The 22056-nt window shown below is 45.9% G+C and overlaps 2 protein-coding genes across 4 annotated transcripts; both read left to right on the top strand.

The window, feature by feature from the left end:
• Positions 1–11859: 11859 nt before the first annotated feature.
• LOC112565261 (protein NOV homolog) lies at positions 11860–16616 on the top strand. 2 transcript variants are annotated; one of them, XR_003099377.1, is made up of 8 exons: positions 11860–12100; positions 12554–12696; positions 13272–13386; positions 13659–13798; positions 14648–14780; positions 15191–15220; positions 15423–15537; positions 15695–15834. XR_003099377.1 is itself a non-coding variant. In XM_025240625.1 (7 exons), exons 2-7 carry the CDS (start codon positions 14648–14650, stop codon positions 16538–16540), a joined length of 690 nt encoding a protein of 229 aa, XP_025096410.1. In that variant the 5' UTR covers positions 13671–13798; the 3' UTR covers positions 16541–16616. The 2 variants fall into 2 exon arrangements, 1 of the variants encoding a protein (XP_025096410.1); XM_025240625.1 differs by lacking the exons at positions 11860–12100; positions 12554–12696; positions 13272–13386 and adding exons at positions 16226–16317; positions 16484–16616 and having other exon boundaries at positions 13671–13798; positions 15695–15957.
• A 49-nt stretch (positions 16617–16665) lies between these two features.
• Positions 16666–20675, top strand: LOC112565260 (putative epidermal cell surface receptor). 2 transcript variants are annotated; one of them, XM_025240622.1, is made up of 7 exons: positions 16666–16758; positions 17957–18071; positions 18365–18555; positions 18822–18936; positions 19668–19846; positions 20137–20251; positions 20391–20675. In XM_025240622.1, the coding sequence occupies exons 1-7, from the start codon at positions 16725–16727 to the stop codon at positions 20572–20574; spliced, it is 933 nt and encodes a 310-aa protein (XP_025096407.1). In that variant the 5' UTR covers positions 16666–16724; the 3' UTR covers positions 20575–20675. The 2 variants fall into 2 exon arrangements, with proteins under 2 accessions (XP_025096407.1, XP_025096408.1); XM_025240623.1 differs by having other exon boundaries at positions 16668–16758; positions 20137–20260; positions 20391–20527.
• Positions 20676–22056: the final 1381 nt, after the last annotated feature.

Below are 22056 nucleotides of genomic sequence, written 5' to 3'. Positions count from 1 at the left end.
GTATCTCAAAAACTGAAAGGGGTGGGGTGTTTACGGAAGATAAATGGTGTCTTCCACTAAGCCATATCTATCCAATCATCCAAAAGTTGCGTACCACTAGTTCTTTAAACTTGCATATCGACAGCGTTTATGTTCGCACAAAGCTACCCGACGCAAGGTAAACATCACAAAGTGGCATTTTCATGAACAGTTTTTCATTTTAGACTGATTTTTTCATGAAGAGTGGAGGCAGGCAGTGAGACAATTTATTAACAAATGTCCCGGCTTCACAAGCAGGGCTGGCCATCAACTTGGGAGGTGAGGGAGATAATTGAGATGAAAAAACATACCTATGTTGTTTTCCGTGAAAGGGGCTGGCGCAGTTTGTCAATGTGTTGATGTGACACGACAGAGATTCTGAGCCAACAGCTGGAAAACTGGAGGTGCATGAGAGGAAATACGCCAACGGATAAAATAATTTGTAACATGACATCCCATCGTGCACATGTAGAAGTGGCTTTCAGTCTTTCTCAACCCTCTCTCCGGTTTAAATGTTCGGTGTTGAGTTATTTTTCAACCCCCATTCTTCTCCAATTGTCACACTGTGTGTGTGTGTGCGCGCGAATTCGCTCATTCTTTTCGCGTCAGCATTTCATGTCTACACTTGAATAATCATAAAGCAAACTTTGTAAAGGCAAACTTTCAGTATCCATTTAGTTTAGTTTAGTTTTCGCCAACAGTTCTGTCTAAATTATTGTAACTTTTCTTTAAATTTGAACTATTCTTACCATTATCAATATATAGTATAGATGTGTGACCAGTGAACAGTGCCGTCATGTCAGTTCTTGTAACAGTGTGCCTCACTGTATGTCGAGAGGATGTTCGATGGTAGCAACAAATGCTTGTACAATGAGCAAAAACCGCTCAGAATCGCAATGATTTACAGGCATTCAAATATCTGCATGTTTCCTTACATTGTTGTAAAGCAACGCTGTGTCAAACCACTGGCAACACAGTACATGTCGGTCTCCTCTCATCTCCACCCAGATCTGCAGCATCTGACATTGTGATTTCCTTCTCATCCTTACCTTGTCTTTATTCATGTCTTGTAATTTGAAATCGACTCTTTTTGTTTTCTGCCAGAAATGTATCATCATCTCAGCCTTGTTGCCATGTTTCTGCCTGCTGTGTAAGAAGCACAAAGCGCGAGTGATGGAGGTGAAGCTCAGCCGCCATGTCATGCAACAGTCTTGTGGCGAGTGCTCTCCCCTGCTGGCTCGCCGCCAGTTGTCGGTCTTGACCGCGTCCACGCTCCCAACGGTCGAGTCTAAAGCTAACGGCTTGAACTGAACTGAACAACATGGCAGCAATATCTTTCTGTAGCAGTTAATAGCTAAAATGTAGTGAATAACAGAATATGGGAGCGAGAGTATCCTTATAGCATCCCACGCGAACAACAGACTGCGAGGAGAGAAGAATGCTCGTCCTTGTTCACACCCTTCCTTTATCATGTTATATCAGGGTATGATCATGTTATATCACGTTAATCTGAGCTCTTGTTCTTGTTATTTAGTTCATCTTTGACTTTTCTGTATTTTATTTTATTCTTCGTTAGTACTGTTGTCTCTCTTGTATCCATTTATCTACATCTCTCTCCTGAGTAGACAAAGCACTAAATGAACCTGACTCCTGCCCGATGTCACATAACCCAGGTACACAGCTCGGCCTTCCCACCCATCTTATCCCATTAAAACCCCACCACTCGCACAGGATAACCAGAATATATATATATAATATTCCTGTTTATCAAATTTAAAACCCATGAACTCACAGTCTTCTATTCAGAACTGTAGCAACAAAAGTGATTGGTTGGTCATTAGAAATCATTTTTTTTTTTTAGTACGTTGTGTGAGAACAACTTAGTGACCAAGCATCCTCTGTTTGATAGACTGATGGAGGAATGAACAGATGCCGTTTCATTGCGTCTACGGTGCTCGCATCTTTTGTTGTTTTTTTTTTTTTTTTTGTGTGAACGACAGATAATGTTCAGTTTACATTAAAACATCGTTTCCACACCAATGCATCAAATAAATGTCATAGAGTTCATGTAACCTTTCCGTTGCCCCTCTCTAAAAGCTTTTAGTTTTTGGTTTCCAGAAACAGTTAAATTCGAACTGTCCTTAATATGCCAAGGTTGATAGTTGGAAATCTTTCAAGACGATGAACGAATAAGAGTATCTCATTATATGTATTGGCGTGTATGCTTATTGTATAATTATACTTATATAATTACTTAGACTCTCCCTCAAACAAACACCTAGTTATGCATAATTCAAGCATTCCCTTCTTATCCTGATATCTTTTGGCAACAGGTGACATTATTCTAATCAGCGTTATTGGAAATTTTATTGCAAATAGAGCGTTCCTGCAAATGGGGATGATTGCAATGGTGGCCACAGTATTGCTCGGAACATTTGCAATCGTTACTTATGGGATGAAGGAAGGAGCACTGGCTGTCTCCACGCAATAAGAAGTTGTCTGTCTGTCTGTCTGTCTGTCTGTCTGTCTGTCTGTCTGTCTGTCTGTCTGTCTGTCTGTCTGTCTGTCTGTCTGTCTGTCTGTCTGTCTGTCTGTCTGTCTGTCTGTCTGTCTGTCACATACTCATGTAGTAACCTTTCAGCAACATCGACGCTTTAGAGCCAAGCAAGTAACACTTCGAGAAAAGAAAAACATCAGAATTACTATGAGTTCTTCTGTCCATAAAGTAAAACAAATTTAAGAACAGCTGCAAGTCTACAATCACGTATAAAAAATTCTCGCACGTGCATGTGTGAAATGAAAGCGAGCACAACAGAGAGAGAGAGAGGAGGGGTAGAGAAGGAAGGAAGGAAGGAAGGAAGGAAGGAAGGAAGGAGGAAGGAAGGAAGGAAGGAAGGAGAGAGTTAAATATCCATAAAGATAATCTTGGTGCGTATCGTGTGTGGGTGAGTCTGTAAGGCACATGTACACGTAAACTCATTTTATAACTCTTTTAAAGTGCTTTTGTGGCCTCTCGTGCTTCCATCAAACTCGCGATACCACAGACATTAAGGGCGATCATCAGCAACAAATTAGTTTAATGCTGGTGTGCTCATCTTTTTTATATCTGCACTAACCCACCTTTGTGAGTGTGTGTGTGTGTGCACGCGCGAGCGAGTGAGAGACTGAAAGAAAACTCGGTGTGTGTGTGTGTGCGCGCGTACCTGAATATATGTGTGTGTGTGTGAGAGAGAGAGAGAGAGAGAGAGATACAAATGACAAATCTTTAGGGTAACAGAATAAGGATTTTTTTTAACATCGAAAGAAAATAAAAGGAAAATAAAACACAACGTGCAAGAGAGAGAGATGCAGGGAGGATGACTATGTCGAATAACTGAGGACACAAACAACATGTAAACACCTGGACAAGAAGATACCCCTCCCAACCCCCGTACCACTCTCTATCTCATACCCCTCTTACCATCTTGTGTTGCAGCTTTTTGAACATTTCCGAAACACCAGATGGCTCCAAACAAAAAGTCAACACTTGATGGAACTGTGACTAACATGGAACCTCCAGAAGAAAATATAAGGAGGTTGCGTCACCATTCTTACTTCAACACCGGCTAATGGGGACAGAGCAAAACTTGCCCGAGGCTTTTGTGGACAGAATGACATTTAATGCCGGGCTAGGACAGGTGAGTGTCAGGATAAAACAATCATTGTACTCCCACCCCACCCCACCTGTAACTGCTGTCCTGAATGCCAGTTCTTGAGGCGACGAAGGTTTCTGATCCATCTCAACTACGTCCTTACCTGTCTGACCCTGCGAGGGAAGGGAGCTGCCCTCTGCCAGGACAGCTGATCCTCCCTCTCTTGTGTCCCACTTCTTTCCAGGAACATTCACGCGCGCGCACACACACACAAAACTAAAGAGATATTTTACAGATGCACTAAAACTGTATGAAGTGCATCGAGTAACTTATCTCTTTCGTGGTTGCAGTGGAATGCATGCAGCCTTCTATTAGTGTTCCTCAACTGTTGCTCTTGCTCGATATAACAGTAATAAGCAAAAGAACAACAAAAAAAGGTTCTAATTAAGCCTGTGGATCTTACGTAAAGAACAATCAATGAAAGGAGACATGAAATGTCCAGATAGACCGAATTAAAATTTAAAAGAAAAGAGAAAGAATGCTGTCTGGAATGATGATCTGAAAGCGGAGACAGACAAAGAATACCTCATTCTGGAAAGGAATAGGTTTTTCAATGAGGTTTGCGAGGAAACAATGAACGATGATCCTGGGAGCGATGTTTGAATGGCTGATGTTGAAATCTGGTGCTAGGAGAGGAGAGAGTGAGGGGGAATGTTGAGGGTGAGGAGGTCAGAAAGGTCAACAGATGCAGAACCTGTAACCGTAATGCAGCAAAGACATTCCGTTTCACCGTTTATCAACAAAGGTACTCGGCATGGCATCAGTGATGTCCCTTCTCCTGACAGGCTGTCAGCGCACAGCTTGCACGCTGACCACATCAAAGGACAGCTCATCTACAATAAATGTCTTCTTAAAATAAGTTGTCTGGGTTATTTTTAAAGCCGTTGATTGATGACGAATTCATAGCCAGTTGGCTAAAAGAGTTTCATTCTGATTACCTTATTACAGAATAAACTCTTGCTGAGTGTGTGATCACATCATTGTTATTAACGCTTAAACACGTCTTCTTGTCGATCAAGTGATTTCAAATAAAATTGGAAACTTTTGCACTTTTACAGATTACAGCATACACTTATATTGTTCAGTTATATCTTCCCTCAATCTTCTTATCTCCTGCTGTGAATGTTTACAGTCGTTCTTCCGAGACCAAGCTGCTGGGTGCGTTTGATGCTCTTAATCTCGTCGAAGCGAGACTCCAAATAAAATTTGCGTACTTCAGACTGTGTGTCATGAGTGCAACATATAATCAGCAGATTAAGTTTAGGTCTATTCTTTGCTTGAATTTTTTCTTGAATAGCTGTTTGAGGTTGAAAGGAGACAACAGCTTGAAACTTCAAATATCGACGGAGATATTGATGCCTTCTGTACCGAGGACATTTTATAACAGCTTTATCAGCCAGCTGTTTCTCTAGGATATCCATAGAATTATGAAGAAAAAACACTCGTTACACAAAACACATTCACACACACGCACGCAGCCACACACACACACACGAGTAAAAAAGAACATGACATACACCACAACGTTTGTCTTGTAAATGATAATAACGGATTTAGTCTCGAATCGTAAACCACTGATGGCTTCATACACTGGACGACATCAAATGCAGACCTTTGAGTACAGTGACAGCTTACATCACGACATGTAGATCGCTACATCCTTTACACCTGCCAACTGTGAAAGGCGAGGCCCCGTGACCACAGATCTGACGGAGTGGCTAACCAGTACAAGTCACGTGAATGGCCGTAAACGATGACGTCACCAGCACCAGCACCAGCACAATACGGGTACGTGCCCGATACAAGAGAAGCATTTGACACCCCACGACAACTAGCGACTACGTAACTTCCTACCTTTAACGCTGCGCTGTGTGTCGCACGTCACGCTCGGTCAACTCAGGCAGCCACTTACCTGATGGCCTCCGTGTCGCCAGCCCGCTGTAACGTCACGCTGCAGCAACGTCCCCAAGTGAACAGACGATGACAAGCTGACGAAAGCGTGTGGTCCTATTGGCTTATTGATGACAATGACGTTGGTGATAACATCTGTAGTCCCCTCCGCTGTCACCCCTCACACGCACCCTGCTTCTCGCGACTCGTTTCAAGCGGCGAGCGTCCACACAGACTGCGTCAGGGACAGCACGTGCGAGCGCGTGTGTCTTGCAGACAAGGAAAGCATGCGTGCGTGTGCGTGAGCGCAGGTTGTAGAAAGGTGAGAAAGAGCGATGGGTGTGTCGCGAGCCCTCCGCTAGCAGCTGAGATGACCAGACTTCCCAGGTCCTCCCCTCCCCCAGCAGCTGTGACGGCGACGCGGCGGGACCAGTTAGGCACGTGATGAGTTCAGCAGTCAGTATCGACGCCAACACGTGGCAAGATCGTTGATGGGTTGGGGCTAGGGTATTGTCGGTGTGGGTGGGTGGGTGTTTGGAACAGCGACTTTTTCTTTTCTTGCCATGAGCAGTCATACATATTGCAGTCATACCGTTCAAATACACGTCCTTTTTATTTTATTGTTTATTCGTTTTGGACATTTTTGTTGTTTGTGTAGTTTGAGTTTGTTGGATATTGAAACGTAAAATGTTTGCTGCATAAATTAGCGTTGAGATTTAGAGGTTACAGGCTACGGATATGATTACACGTTAATAGAAAAGAAGCGACGGGGTGCACATAGGTCACCCAAGTCAGCGAGAAAAGTGGCCGCCCAGACAAACACTGTAAAACCAATCGTCCAAAAGCCCCGGATGAGAGCGAGACTTCCTAGACCTGTATTAATGGACTGCCAGCAAATTTTTTTTCCAGTTAACAGCCAAAACGAGGCAGGTGTATACAAAGCTTCCGGTTTATTCACAATCATTGTTTAGGATCGCCAAGACTAACAGCTGAGAACTTTCCAAGAGGCAAAGCGTTGGTCTCGGCAGACAGACAGCGGTCCACCTATACACATCCCTGGTAGCACCCTCCCAATTCTGACCGATCTCGGCATCATGTCTGCTATGTCGACCTCCTCCCTTCCCTGCCCCTTCCTACCTTCTTGCAAATTGATCACGAGAGGGGTGATACGATGGAGGGTTTAATTGAGTTAAAAGACATTTATTACCAGTGTTGCCATGGAAACGACATGTTAGTGTGTAATGTTTATGTCGCCTGGACATTATCCTTCTCCACGTTAACGAGCAAAATGATGAGAGGCTGGAGTCTAGGCTTTTATTTTAAATGACGGATAGAGGGGAAAGTGGGGAGATGACCGATCTCTAAGTGGCATGAAAGATCGCCGGAGTCCAAGTGTCATGCGCCAAATGATTACCAAATGGTAACCACTACAAACGAAAGGAAACACGGGGGAGAAAAAGCTGCTAAAATGGACTGTAGGGAAAAAAATAGTTAACTGTAAAAGGAGGGTGAAACTTGCTGGACGAAACTGCCGATGAACTGGGACCTGGAGGTATTGCCTGTGGCGACTGATGTGCAGGCAAGGGAAAAAAGTGGCCTTCCTATGACAGGTGCGAAGGTGACACTCGCGGGGCACTTTTATTGGTTTTAAACTTGTCAAAAGACTTGAAGAAGTTCACTCAGATAAAAAAGCCGCACCTCGATTGCGAACCGGAGGTGAGGTTACCTCAGAAGCGGGGTCGGACGGATGGGGGCCTTGCGTATTAATAGATCTACAGGTCCCTGTGCTTCGGGGTGAGGGGATGAGGTCACTAATGTCTCCGGTTCATGCGCATCCGCGGGTGTCTTACGCGACTCTTCTCCTTTTTGGCTCACACGTGAAAGTGATCGTAAGGTTAATTTATGCTCTGAAATTTAAGTTTATGGGATCGTGTTGTGCATGGAAAAGCAGTATGGATATTCATGCCACCCAGCAAGCAGCAGATACGAAGGTAAGGGGTCTGTCACACGATCAGCAAACATCAAGATAGAGGTGCTTTCACACTGAGAGCAAACAGGTGTTTGCAAAGACTGCTTTAAATATATGTATATACAGTGAAACGTGTTGATAATGTCCATCTTACATCAATATATGTGAATGTAGGGGGGGGGGGAATTGGTGTTTTACGCCGAGCCAGCAACATATCACGGTGTCACGAACCACAGGACAGAGGTCAGGTAAGATAATGATAGGTGGTCAGTAGAAGCGGACGGTAAAGGGAAACTTTTCTGTCCGCTTTTACGACTTGACAGGTCGCTTTGACTGATGAAGGCGATCGAGGCCCTGGGGTTGGGGATAGAACACAGTAGTTTAGGGGCATAGCGCGTATATTTTGAGGGTCACGTGATTCGGTGGCTATATAGTTTAGGTTAGATGTGTAGTCGGGGCTTTTCCCCACTACTCCAGCAGTGACTGTCATCCCTGAGCACTGTAGCAGTTGAAGGTAAGTCTGAGAAGGGGGGGGGAGCTGTTCCACGCGCTACTTACTGGCACTTGCAGTCTGTGACCTTTGAAGTGTGAGGGTCGCCGTCATCGTAGACGAGAAGGGTACGCAGCGTTGGAATACGGTAACTCAGCGGTTCTCAACCTGTGGGGCGCGACCCCCTTGGGGGTCGCGACATGCCTAGAAGGGGGTCGCGAAGGTGGTCCTTTTTTAAGAGTTTCTTATACCAGTATTAGTGAAATTAGTTTACATTGTGTAACCGAGTGGTGAGGGGGCTCAAACTCCAAATCTCTCCTCCCTATTCAAGTATACTGTCTCGATATGCAGTGACTTCTCGCTTCCAAAACTCAAAACACAATCCCCCTCTCAACAATTAAGCCTCCAATAGTCCGATCTCCCTCCTCTCGCCTTTTGCCCTCTCTATTCCCCAATCTCAAATCGCTGACTCCCTCTCCCTCTCCAGTCTCACCTCTCTTTTTAAAAAAAAAAAAAACATCTAAAAGGCACGCTGAAGCTGAACGTTGTGAATACTTCTCTGCAAGGGAAAGACACCACCATATTACAAACAACTGACAAGATGAATGCTTTCGTTAGAAAAATTTCGTTGTGGACGCAAAAGATACGCCAGGAAAATATTTTTGATATGTTTCCATGCTTGTGTAAGTGCAAGGCTGACAACTTGAATCTTGATCAGGTGAATAAGGTAAATATTGCCCATCTCAACGGACTGCAAGAAAGTTTCAGCATTACTTCGCTGAAATTGATGTGACTAAATACGATTGGATTCGTAATCCATTTCTGGCTGATCCTAGCACAAGCGGGTTGTCCAAGGAAGAAGAAGAGCAGCTCGTCGACCTTTTGAGTGACCAATCCCTGAAAATGGTCTTCCAAACAACACCAGTGCCAACATTCTGGATTAGCGTCAATGGTGCTTTCCGAGAAAGCAATGAAAGTTCTGCTGCCATTTTCAACTTCATATATGTGTGAGCAAGGATTTTCAGCATTGGCAGCACTGAAGTCTCAATACAGAAATCGTGTGGACGCAGAGGCTGAGCTGCGAATAGCAGTGGGTACGAACATCGCACACAGGTTCGCTTCTCTATGCAACAGCATGCAGGCTCAACCTTCTCATTAATCAAAGAGAGTGTCCAATAAAATAATATTTATTAGCACCGCAGAATTTGCTTTAGTAAAATTTCATTAACAGTTATACTTCTTGCAGATACGAACTTTGTTCTTCCGTTGTTGAATTGCATTGATTTCCTCGACGCAGCGTTCGACGTTAGCTAAGGCTCCCTCCCCCCCCCCACTCTTCCACCGACCTACCTGGCTAAGGGGGGCGCGGACGTACCGGTGTTCGTCAGGGGGGGCGCCACAAGTAAAAGGTTGAGAACCGCTGGTGTAAGGCCATGTTTCACTGATTGGTTGATCTTTGACCTTGCCCCATTTGCAAATGAGCCAGCCTCCTTCGGTGTACATTTTAACTCTGTAGTTGAAAAATTCATTCTATACGCATACTATTGAATTGTATGGCTAGAGTGCATTCTGCTGTTGCACAATAAAATTGTATACTTAAAATGAATTGGATAGCAACTACTGAGTATAATATAAATGACATAATATAATACTAAAAGGGAAAGATAATGGCTTTCTCACTCAAGCCACCGAACATGGAACAAAGTTCTCTCATAAAAAGACATGAAAATAGAGTTCTCTCCCTCTCGCCCACATTTGCTTAGTGTACAACTCTTGGTGGTCGATAGATCAGTGCTTCTGCATATTTTGCACAGCAATCAAAAGAAAAAAACAAGACTTTAAAAATGATGATGCAGGGAGCAGATGTGGCAATGTCACCAGACACCGTTTTAGTACTGGGGGCTAGTTGATCATCAGCGCGGAAGTGTGCATGGTCGCTGATGTCACGCTTCCGAAGTTTTTCCCTTCAGTGAGACGTTTAGGAAAAAAAAAATCAGCGTCCCGGTGTCAGGCTTCATACCACCGCTGCTGAAATTAACCGTTAAGCGTTATTAGAACTGAAAAAACCCTACCCTGTTACACCCAATGTCACACTAGCTGGTGTGACGTAGCACCAACAAATGTGATGTCGTCCCTGGAGAATTCGTGTTTGCAAAGACTGTTTTCAAATATATGTATACACACAGTGACGACTGACCTGAGCTCACCCCCCGAATGATATGTTGCAGCCCTCAGGGGCGATTTCATGCCGACCTGCACCGACAAACTCAGCGACTGCGGCACCTACGACAGCTCGGTGTGCAGCGACCCGCAGTACAAGGGAGACAACTGCAACTTGTTCTGCGGCCTGTGTGGTCAGTTGTCTCCCTTGGCTGTCTCTCACGTCTGTCTCTGCGCTTTCTCCTTTCCGCTCACTGTCTGCCTTTCTGTCTGTCTGCCTGTCTGCCTGCCTGGCTGCCTACCTGTCTGTCTGTCTGGCTGTCTGATGGGCACTTCGCGAGAATTACCGCATGCTAGCTGTTAGCTCGCTCTGTATTCTGGAAGGTACAAGAGAGCCAACAGAGCAGACGTGGCGGGTGGGTGGCTGGGTGGGGCGATCATGCTTGAATATCGTGGTTGCGGCCTCGCGAATATCATCTACGAAATATATATGTATATACCGAAATATATATGTATATATGTATGTGGGTGGGTGGATGGTTGTGCTGTCTGCGTGTTTTCACCCTGTCTTGTCATCTGTGTTCAGGATCGGACACATCGTCAAACGGATATTGTAAGTCGGTTTGTAACTTGATTTACTGTAACATTAATACAATGAGCGATAGATAATTAATCCTCCTATGAGTCTACCAGTTGTACTTAAGTAGCTTTGACAAAACTCACAATCAGCAATATGGCGCACCAGCAGTCAGTGTGTGTAGGAACCGTGGTGGATTATTATAAATTGTCATGACTTACCGCTTACACATCATGTCATCACGTGGCTCTGTGCATGACATGACATGACATCTGTAATGCTTATGATTCACGGTCATTATGACATGGGGCAGATACAAGCATGTTGATAACACAAAACAGCGAAGTTCAACAACAATCTGTAAGCAAATGTACAGGTTCACATAATTTGAACCTAAGGACACGGTCACCAGGCATCTTCTCTTTCCACAGGGTCCTGACTAATGTTAGTACAGGTATTTCACTATACTTCCATCCATCCATCCGTCCATCCATCCACACATCTATAAATAGCTAAAACATTACCTGGCATGGTATGTACATTAGCATCTCACTGCTCAAAGTAACCTACTAATGACAAAAGGGAGAGAGAGAAACGGGGTGGACGAACTAGGGAATCAGTAAGAGAGGAGTAACATATCTAAGCAGTCTATAAGGGAGGGGTGACGTAGCTAGGGAGTCTATAGGGAAGGGGGGACGTAGCTAAGGGAGTCTATAAGCGAGGGGTGACGTAGGTAGGGAGTCTATAAGGGAGGGGTGACGTAGCTAGGGAGTCTATAAGGGAGAGGTGACGTAGTTAGGGAGAGTATATGAGGTGATGTAGCTAGGGAGTCAAAGAGAGACGGACATGTGGCTGTTTCTCTGCAGACGGCCAGTGCCTCTACAAGTGCAAGACTTACTATACCGGCGAGACCTGGTACGACGGCTGTGATTACCAGTGCACTTGCGAGAACGGCCAGACCGGCCAGTACGTCGTGGTTTTGCGTCAGAACCCGACGTCATTTTTATGACGCAGTTTTATGACGTCATTTTTTATGACGGAATTTTTTTACTTGGGTGGGGAGTGAAGAATGGAGGGAGAGTGGAAACGGACGTAAAAACGGAGGAGCTGTGAAATTGTTCGGTGGTTACAAAGTCGGGTGAAGAGAAACTGTACGTGTGGATACAGAGACTGTTGGGAGAAACTGTACGTGTGGATACAGAGACTGTTGGGAGAAACTGTACGTGTGGATACAGAGACTGTTGGGAGAAACTGTACGTGTGGATACAGAGACGGTTGGGAGAAAGGATCAGAAGCGGACGAGAGTGAGTGGATTGATCGTTTTGAGGAACTGGAAGAGCTTTGAACTTTGTAGTTAGTTAATGTTAGTTGATTTAAAGTTGTGATTCCCACGACAAATCTTTTGTGATAAGTGAATGGAAGAACACGCAAGGGGACGCGTGCGTGTAGAGTGAGAAAGTGAGAGATTTCAAAAAACAGCGTTCCTGACAAGGTAAATGTGAAGTAAATAAAGTAAAAACAAAACGTCAACAGACGTCTGACAAGAATCTCTCGAACCATTAATCCATCCCCCCGTCAGAGCGTCCGTCCAGACACTGGTGCTACTATGGATCTTTGTCTCAGTGGTTTGTGGACTGTTGTTAGTGAGGATCCCTGTTGTAGTGGGTTGTTTAAACACCGTTGTTAATGGCGACGCCTGTTGTAGTGACCAAGTAAGTCAGATCAGCTGCTTACCTGTGAACATACCTATGTGTCAGGTGTCCGCTGTACCAGAACCTGCCCGCGCAGTGCACTCTGGTGAAGGCGCCTGGCGAGTGCTGTCTGCAGCCCGTCTGTAACTTCAATCCCACCATCACCTCCAGCATCACCTCCGGCCGTGGCCAGACTCCCAGCGGCATGAGTACGTCACCTTATTATGTGACCTCCAGTGACCCTTCTTGACCTTTACACGTCACCTTACTCAGACCTGCTCGTCCTCTTGTCTACCCTAACGTGTCATCCACAACCCTCAAACATCACCTTATTTATCGTGACGTCATCTTCATTACCTGACGCGATGTATCAATCTTGTGCCGACAATGTCATCGCTGCAGGTGAATTATTTACACACTTCTTGGACTGTCCTGCTTGACCTTGTCATGTTTATCTTTCTTTATCCTCACCAGTTGTTTTCACGACATATTCTGCCGTGACATCACGAAGTCACGAAAAACTTGTTTGAATATTACACAAGTGTCACACCCTTGACATGGATCTGCTAAGTACCAAATCACAAATCACCACTATGACATTGAAAGACGACGACGGTGGACGCTCAGGTTTGCTGACCTGTGAAGACGCTGACGTCAGGAGTTAGCAGGTCAAAGGTCGAGCCCTCCCAGTGTATCTTTTCTGAATGTTGTGGTCCCCCACACACCTCGGCAGGGTGTCGCTGGTCACGTGACAAGCACTGTATCCGCTGTTGTTATGTTGCAGGTGTGTGCGAATACCTGGGCCACCAGTATGTACAAGGAGAGAGCTGGGACGTGGGCTGTTCCTCCAAGTGTACCTGTCAGGATGCTCAGACCCGCGAGATCCGATGCCAAGACTAGTACGTGGGGCTGGCTGGCTGGTTGGCTGGCTGTCTCTCTTTGTCTTTGTCTCCTGCCATCCGTCTCTCGGTGTCTCACTGTGTGACCCGCTCTCCCTTCTTCATCTGCCTCATGTAGTATGATGCATAATGAGTGCTCAGGTGTTTATGCGAACTACAGTGAGTTACCTGTTACCTGTATCTGTGCCCACCGCTACCTGTGATGACCCTGGTGTTTGTGTGCTGCCTCCGTGTCCGTGTTGACCCCGAGTGACACCCGTTGCTGTGTGCAGCTGCCCGCGGTACGGCGCGCTGCCCTCCAACTGCCACTTGCAGCAGAAGATGGGTCAGTGCTGCGCCGAGCCTGTCTGCGAGTTCAACACACAGGTGGGCAGCATCACCGGCCACGGCATGACCAGCGGCATAGGAGCAGGTGTGTGAGCCTCACCTACTGTCTCCGTGCTCTGACACTCACTGTCTTGCTAACAGTCATTCCTACTTTGTGTGTCACTACTGCTGGTGGTGCTGTCTGACCCGGTGCTAGTTTGTGTTGTGTTGTCGTCATGGTTACAACATCCACTACTGTGCTGACATCTGCTGACGGCGATGAGAGTTGCGTCCCTTGGCCTACAGGCTGAGGATCAGTTCTCATTGATGTTGTTTATGTTTTAGTGATTAAAAGTGTTGGACTTTCATGTTTACATGTGCTGCCGTTGCGTTTTCTCCCTCGTGGTCTGAATCAGGACGGTACATGGTGTACATACAGTTATAAAGGTGCTTGAAGTGCGAGCTGTTGGATCTAATGGCGGGAGTCCACTCCGCCTGCTTCACTGGCTTCGGCAGCGGCACGGAGCTACACTTAGTAAACTGAAGTGATGATCACAATCTTGCAGTTTCATGTGATAACATTTCAACATGTTGTCAAGATGACTCAGTATCGTCCCAGTGTTCTGCTGATGTCACTGACCGTATTGTCTGTCGTTACCCTGACATCTACAGCTATCGCCCTTTGCTGTCCTCGCCTCGTTCTTCCTTCTACATCGCTGTTGTTATTTTGTGATCTTGTTCGACATCTTTGTTACTGTTTTGTTAACTTGCTCTACATCTTTGTTACTATTCTGTGATCTTGATCAGCGCAGTGAGTCTTCTTTGGTTGAGATATTGCACTTTATAAATTGCACTTATCATCTACAAGTGTTAGCATCTTCTGTTTCCAGCTGTTATAACATTTGACTTAGTGATGTCCACGCTGTGTTTATGATTGTTATCACTGTGGTGACAGATGCTCACCCCACCGACCCCCTGCCCTGTGTGGACGTGCTGCCCAACTGTGCGCAGTACACGCAGTCCGCCTGCAAGGACCCCTACATTCCCCTGGGCCCGGGACAACTGCCGCGCCTTCTGCAACCTGTGCAGTAAGACCTTTCTTGACACATCAACCATACTGAACAGCAACAAGCACGTTGCTAATTGGGGTTAATTTACCAAAGAATGCTTGTGATGAAACACTAAACACACAATACTCTCGGCTGAGTAGCGTAGAAGTGAGGTAAAAGAGAATGAGACAAGGGTTGTAATCCTGTCTTACAAGAAAGAGTAATTTCCACACATCTTAATATCTTGACAAAATATGTTCATATGTTGACACAGTCCAGAACGGCTTCTGGCTCTTGCTAAGTACACACGTCGTTTAGTTTGAAAAAGATGGCTGTGGTGTCGAAATAGAAAATACAAGTGACAGGAAAAGAGTCAAATACAACGTGGCATCTCTTTCATCAGCCCAGAACTTTGTAAATCAGTGTCACAAACACTTTTTTCTTTGCAGCAACGGGCAATGCGGTGGCCACACCAAACGGTAAGTCTACTGGGCGGTGACTGTACCGAACTCAGCTTTATTTCACTTTTCACGAGAATTTTTAATTTAACTCAGTGTCTTCGCTCCACTGTAAACATTGTCTCGGACTCTAGACGCACAGTGATGCTCTTTCTGTGTGTTGCCCGTCAGGGACACGTGCCTTGTACTTCTTGTAACGATGACCATTTGTGACGGTCGGCAGACAACTGCACGTACGATGGCAAGATGTACAAGCAGGACCAGACCTGGCTGGTGGGCTGTGACCAGCAGTGTGTCTGCGAGGACGCAGTCTATGGCTATTATTGCTGCTATAACAGGTGAGTTCCTCTCTCCATCTAATGGCTAGACAGATAGCAGCTTGACGAAAAGGAAGACATCAAGACGAAAAGGGTTTTAGTGGTCCTAGAAACACGTGACAAGTAATGGTCTACAGTAGTGAGCTGTGCTGTAAGGGGATCCTGTGGTCTTGTGCAGATGTCCGCAGTACACCAACGTGCCCTCCGAGTGCACCCGAGCCCCGGCAGGTGACGGATGCTGTGAGACGATCACGTGTCCCGCCAGCAGCCTCTTGACGCCTTCCACCACCAACATCCTGTCGCTGGGCTCCGGCAACGGCATCCTGCAGCCTAACCCCCTCTCACCCACTGGTCAGCTGATCCAAGTAGTACCCACCCTGCCACCCGGAGCAACAGTGGGACCCAACACCGCGCTGACTGGTTACCAAGTGCCTCCTATCAGTAGGTCTTGCTTTCCGACAGATTTCAGCCTTTCTTACTGCATCTGTGTGTGTGTGTGTGAGAGAGTGAGTGTGTTTCATAACTCAAAGCGGAAGATTGTTTTGTAGAGACTCAGTAGGTGAAGAAAGAGTTATATAAATGATACAAGTGGCGCACGGGGATGCAGATGAGGGAGAGAGAGATGAGGAGATGGAGGGAAGAAGTGAACACATCACTCTGTCACACTCTGCCACTAACTTGTTCATTTGTCTCCCTGTACAATGGAAAGGTGTTTGTGCAAGGCCAAAGGTGGGACGATGGCTGTATCCAGGTGTGCGAGTGTACCAATGCCTCGCAAGGTTTCTACTCTTGTTCTTCAAGGTATATTGATGTGACACCTTAACTGACGTTTGTTTGAGGTGGATGAGACGAGATGTCAATAATCTTGCAGCCCTCTCTGACCACTGGTGTTTTCAGATTAGTCGTGTGATGAGTATTTGATATTGTCGTTAACAAAAAACTGACATCATGTCTTCGTCCTCGACAGATGCCCCACTTATCAGAACCTACCTGTGGGCTGCACCCTACAGCAAGACCCAGCTGACGCCTGTTGTCGCGTACCTGTATGTCAGCCAGGTGTGCAGTCGATTCCTGTACCTGTATACACGTCAGGCTCGGTGTCCAGCAGTCAAGTTCGCCCCCCGAACTTCTCCGAGCTGCTCCCCACAACATCCACCCTGTATGTGACTCAGCAGTTTGCGCAGGGGGGAGGAAACACACCCCCGTCCATGCCTACCGGACCAATACCAACCGGCGGTATCGGTGAGCCTCGCTCTCGCCTCTTCCTCATAATCACCATCTTCATCTTCATCACCAGCACCAGCACAACCTTATTATGATCACCACACCATTCTCACCATGATCAGCAGCACCAGCATCATCCTCATCATCATTGCTAGCACCATCCTTGTCATCAACACGTCTGCCTACGTTTCTCTGAGTTATCTCAGTAAAGGTAAATAAAGTTGAATAAATAAGTAGAGCACCAGGAGGATCGTAGTTCGTCTGTTGGACTTTCTAAGGACAATGGAGTCCCAAAAGATATTTTAGACTTTTCTGCAAGCTGCCGACAGTGTGAGGGTTGTCAGGGACCAGTATTAGGGACAGGAGGTTGTTGCCCCTGTCTTTTGTTTTGTTAAAAATTATTGCCTTGAATTTAAGATGTGTTGAATGCGTCGTGGTTTCGCGTCAGAACCCGACGTCATTTTATGACGCAAAAAAGTGACGTAATTGGATAGGGACGCAAGTGAAAAATATTTGGAAGAGAGCAGACGGCTGTGAGCAGGGAAGAGAGTTGGATAGAAAGTGTGTTGGGTGTTCGCTTGGGATATTGAGTGTGTATCGATCCCTGCTAGTTTATCTGTGTGGTGCCGGGAGTATCTGTGTGATTCCCTGGAGTATATTTGTGGTGCCGGGTTTATCTGTGTGATTCCCTGGAGTGTATCTGTGTGGTGCCGGGAATTTATTTGTGGTGCCTGGGTCATGTGTTGACCCCCAGCAAATATATTTTGAGTCGTCTGTTAGGTGTCTGCTGAGTCAGCACCTATTATTAGTAAGCTGCGGAACGTATATGTGATTTCCGCTGAACGATCGTGAGTGAGGATTTTACGTAGACGTGGAAATTGTGGATGTGAGTAAGTAAGACTATAACGAAATATTCAGAAACATATGAATACAGTTCGTAGAATATTGAAAGGAACATGTGTATGTCGTCTTGGGACATGAAGAGAGCTGTATGGAGTTGAAGATCGCTGTGTGGACGATCTACTGACTATATGTATATATTTAGTTGATGTTGGATTGATTTAAAGTTATTTTTAATTCCACGACAAATCTTTGTGCTTTATGTTTGAAAGAATACGCAAGGGAACGCGTGCGTGTTGAGAGAGTGAGAAAGAGATTTTATAAAAGAGCGTTCTTGACAGGGTCTACAAGCAAGTTGTGTATTTTGGGTTACCAGGATACTGTGTGTACAAGAACAAGATGTACCGCCAGTCCGAGAGGTGGGTTGACGGCTGTGACTACAACTGCATCTGCGAGGACGCCTCCACGGGCTTCTGGCGCTGCGCCGACATGTGAGTGGCTCAACACCTCGTCAGACATGTTGTGTGTCTGGCTTGTATTTTGTTTGTGGGAGATTCTCTAACGCTCTGTCTCGTCGTAAACATCATTGGCACGCTCATCGCGCTCTCCTAGTTTAGTCTCTTGACCTATGACCTACATGGTCGGAAGGAGGGAGGGAGGAACGAGAGAAGAAGTAGCAGATAACTCCGTCGTGGTCTGTAATGGCTGAAATCCAATCTTTGGTGTTTTCTGGTGATGTGCTAAATGAAGGTGTAAGATAAGTTAATGTTTTGCTGTGCTGCAGGTGTCTCAAATACCCGCCAATGAACCAGTACTGTCAGCTGATAGCCGACCCGGACTCGCCATGCTGCAAAAAGCCCTTCTGTCAAATCCCCGGTGTTCTCGGAGGTCTTGTGGGCCTGGGGTCCACACCTATACCTGTGGTCACAACGATGCCATCCGTCTCTTTCACCCCTACAGAGTCACCCAAGCCCGGTGGGTGAAGTTTCTCCAAGTGTAGCCTCGATGTAGAAAAGTTGTCACGATCACTTCATTACACTTGGCAAAGGGTTAGCTGCGGTGGTTGTCGCAGGGGAGGGAGGCTGACTCTTGTTGGGGATGTAAGGGGCGAGATGCGAATACTCGTGCAACCAGTCTGAGGACCGTTGTGTTCAGACTAGTGATGTCACGAGGACTAGAGTTTACAGACTAGTGAGTGGTCGTGATTAATTGTAAATAATATTACAAAAATTTGTGTGCAGCCACTTGTGTGTACAAGGGCACTCAGTACGCTCAGGGCCAGCAGTGGTTTGACGGTTGCGACTCCAAGTGTGTCTGTTATGACGCGTCCTCCAACCTTTACACCTGCAGCCAGAGGTAGGCACTTACCTCAGCTCTCAGGAGCGACATCCGCCTCCTGTGTGACTACTCTGTTTGTTCCTTTGTCGAGTCTTTGTAAAAATGTATTAGTGTTTTCACCTAAGGAGTATTTTAGTTAGGGTTACTACTGACAGTAGCTTCTCAGAACTGATGCGGAGTAGAAAATGTTCTCCCCTCACCATGTGCTGACTGTCGTGAGATTCAACCCAGTCAGCTGTTACTTACACTATGCATTCCGGATATATTTGAACACGATTTCGTGTCTCCAACCATTAGTTCACAGATAATGCGGGTGAAAACTGGGAGCAAGGGGGTGCGGGAGACGAGAACAAGGCGGTGATTAGAATTACAGAGCACACAGCTTTCACCAGCATTGATACTGTCTAGGTCTAGGTCCGCCTATAGGGCACTCACGTGCACAATTGAACATCATTTTCATCACAGCAAAACAGAGCTGCATCGGTTAGGTCTCTTCCATTGCTAGAGTTGGATGCACTGGATGGCCCGAGGTCATAGGTGAGGTGAGGTGGAACTGAGCTGACAAAGTCATGGGAGGTCTGGAGCCTGACGTAATGCTCGTAACCCACCTCTCGTCATCTGTATGCTGACAGTTACCTTTACTAGTAACAAAACGAAACCTGATTCAGTTATTTTCTGTATATAGAATATGAAAATGAATCATGTATAAGATGTCAACACAATGTCAACGCTCACCTGTCTGCCCGCAGGTGTTCTACATACTACGGAATTGACACCAGCCGCTGCACCATGAAGCCTGACCCCTCCGACCCCGCCTGCTGCACCATCCCGGTGTGCACGCCGATAACTGCGACCCCACCCACAGGTCCCACACCCGTACCCTCCGTCCCCGGTGGAAGTTTCGTGGTCACCAACGTGCCTGGGATAGGTGAGCTGCCAATGTTAGGGTAAGACACAGGTAGAGAGAACCGCTCACCAACGGACAGACTGGTCAACTGACCCCTCAACGTAGTCACTGAACAACAAAGAAATGGCTGAGATAAGGAAACACACAAGGCTGTGAAAAAGCGATGTTTAAAACATACAAACATTTAGCATACCAGAACAATTGTATGAACACATAACAGCTCAGTAGCTGGGGCCGCTCACTCACCTGTCATCCATATCGCACTGTGAGTCACTCACATCACTCATTCTCTTGTCTCTCTCTCTCTCCAGGCTACTGTGACTACAAGGGCACTCGCTACTCCCAAGGACAAGTGTGGCAGGACGGGTGCGACTACAAGTGTGACTGTGTCGATGCCAGCGAAGGACAGTACCAGTGTAACGAGATGTGACTCATGTGAGTAGAGCTCACCCGGGGTAGAGATATTACTGATAGTGTCGGGCTAGTAATAGAGCGTGTATTAATTGTAACATTATATATATAATAGTATGATTGATTGACTGACTGATTGACTGATTGATTGCAGCTGCCCACGTTTTCCCGAACTCCCACCTGAGTGTCGACTGCTTCCGGACTTTGCCGAGCCCTGCTGCAAAAAGCCGACCTGCAACTTTGAGGGCATCGCCAGCGGCATCAACGGCCAGGCCAACCTGAACACCCCCGCCCCCTGTCCTCACCCCGAGAGTTTTTCCCTTCACTGGGACCTTTAGGAAAAAAGTATCAGCGTCCCGGAGAGCTAGTTGAGGGCGAGTAGCGCTTCGTGCATACGGAATCCGGAGAGACCGTAATCGGGAGTAGATCCCGACTAGCTTTCTGGGACTAGCAGCTACTTGGAGTTAGCCTCAGTCGATTTTCATGCATACGGGGCCATTCTCCTTCAATGCATGGATATCATGTTTCATAACCTCCACTTCTTCCTCAGTGTACAGGAAATCTCCCCCTCTTGGTCTAATCATCACAAACACAGGTATCTTCACTTTTGATTTAACTACTTGAAACATGCCTGAAAAAGGAAAAAAATTCTTTTCTTCATTTTCCTGATCTTACCATTTACTGGTTTGACTAACAGACAATGCAAGCGTGGAGTTTCATAAACATAACAGGATTGACTGCATGGCACCGCAGACAATGTGACATCACATAATTTTTATATCTACACTGCCTGCTCCGCCATTTGTCAACATTATATGATCAGTTTTTCCGTCATTCATAGCAAGAAATGTTTGCTTTCGTGGGTATGTAGTATGAAAACGTACAGACTCCAAATATTTGAAACTCACCTATCGTAGGCGTAGTTCCTCCCTCCCTGAGATTGGAACACAGTTCAAGTCTGGATGCACCTGGGAAATCAAACAATTTTAGGAAAATTATAATTAAAACTCATAACGAAATAAGTTTGAACTGCCCTTTTAGCTCTAGTCACTCAAATGCTGGCATCGTCACCACATAAGTTTGTAACATTTCCAGGTGAGGCCAAAGTATGAAGTCGAAGGTAAAGGTAGACTTCGTGATGAGTCAACGTAGGCCAATGCGAAAGGCCGAATCAAAGATGCTGTATGTGGTGACGGTAACTGTATCTCAAAGATGAAGATAAGATGTTGGCTGAGCGGGAGATAAGGTAGGAATATTTTAATTTAAATTTTAAATACCGGATTTCTATTTAAAATGGAATACTGTAGTGGCGTGGACAGATCTGCCGTTGAAAGCATCACTACTCGACAAAGTCAGAGGAAAGTCCTCCACCCACCCCCCTATTTATCGGCGTTCTTTGTCGGTGACGTCACCATCATCGGCACGTGTCCCGCTTTCGCCCCCGAAACGTCTGGACACCTAACCCGAGGTCATCTTTATGACTTATTGCTACATGTAGCTGTGTTAAACATGTTGTGACAAAAACACTGACGTTCAGAAAACACTTCTAAGTTCTAGTTAAGCAAATTATTGAATCCATGTCTTCACGTTAAGCCCGACAATAATAACAAGCAGTTTATTAAGTTATCGTCACCTTATTATTTCGCTGTAAGAAAAAGCCGGTACTGTCACAGACGGTGGGAAAGGTTACAAACAATTAAAACATTAAATTCGTGCGTTATTTGGCGAAATTAATCCAACCTATCTAACTGTATATAAATCAGTGCTTCCGGCATCATATCAAATGGGATATTGATACACGTACTCCATTACGCGCGGAT

This window comes from Pomacea canaliculata, linkage group LG5, assembly GCF_003073045.1.
Source record: "Pomacea canaliculata isolate SZHN2017 linkage group LG5, ASM307304v1, whole genome shotgun sequence".
NCBI classification, from domain to species: Eukaryota; Metazoa; Mollusca; class Gastropoda; order Architaenioglossa; family Ampullariidae; genus Pomacea; species Pomacea canaliculata.
The sequence above is the reverse complement of the archived record's forward strand: the minus strand, read 5'-3'. Positions and strand labels throughout refer to the sequence as shown.

What these genes read in the sequence shown, in the direction of transcription:
- LOC112565261 (XM_025240625.1), top strand. Translation starts at nt 14,648, where the DNA reads ATGCTCACCCCACCGACCCCCTGCCCTGTGTGGACGTGCTGCCCAACT. An exon ending in CGCCTTCTGCAACCTGTGCA is followed by an intron (nt 14,781 to 15,190) that starts GTAAGACCTTTC and finishes TTTTCTTTGCAG; the next exon opens with CAACGGGCAATGCGGTGGCC. An exon ending in TGCGGTGGCCACACCAAACG is followed by an intron (nt 15,221 to 15,422) that starts GTAAGTCTACTG and finishes GACGGTCGGCAG; the next exon opens with ACAACTGCACGTACGATGGC.
- LOC112565260 (XM_025240622.1), top strand. Translation starts at nt 16,725, where the DNA reads ATGCCTACCGGACCAATACCAACCGGCGGTATCG. An exon ending in AATACCAACCGGCGGTATCG is followed by an intron (nt 16,759 to 17,956) that starts GTGAGCCTCGCT and finishes TTGGGTTACCAG; the next exon opens with GATACTGTGTGTACAAGAAC. An exon ending in CAGTACCAGTGTAACGAGAT is followed by an intron (nt 20,252 to 20,390) that starts GTGACTCATGTG and finishes GATTGATTGCAG; the next exon opens with CTGCCCACGTTTTCCCGAAC.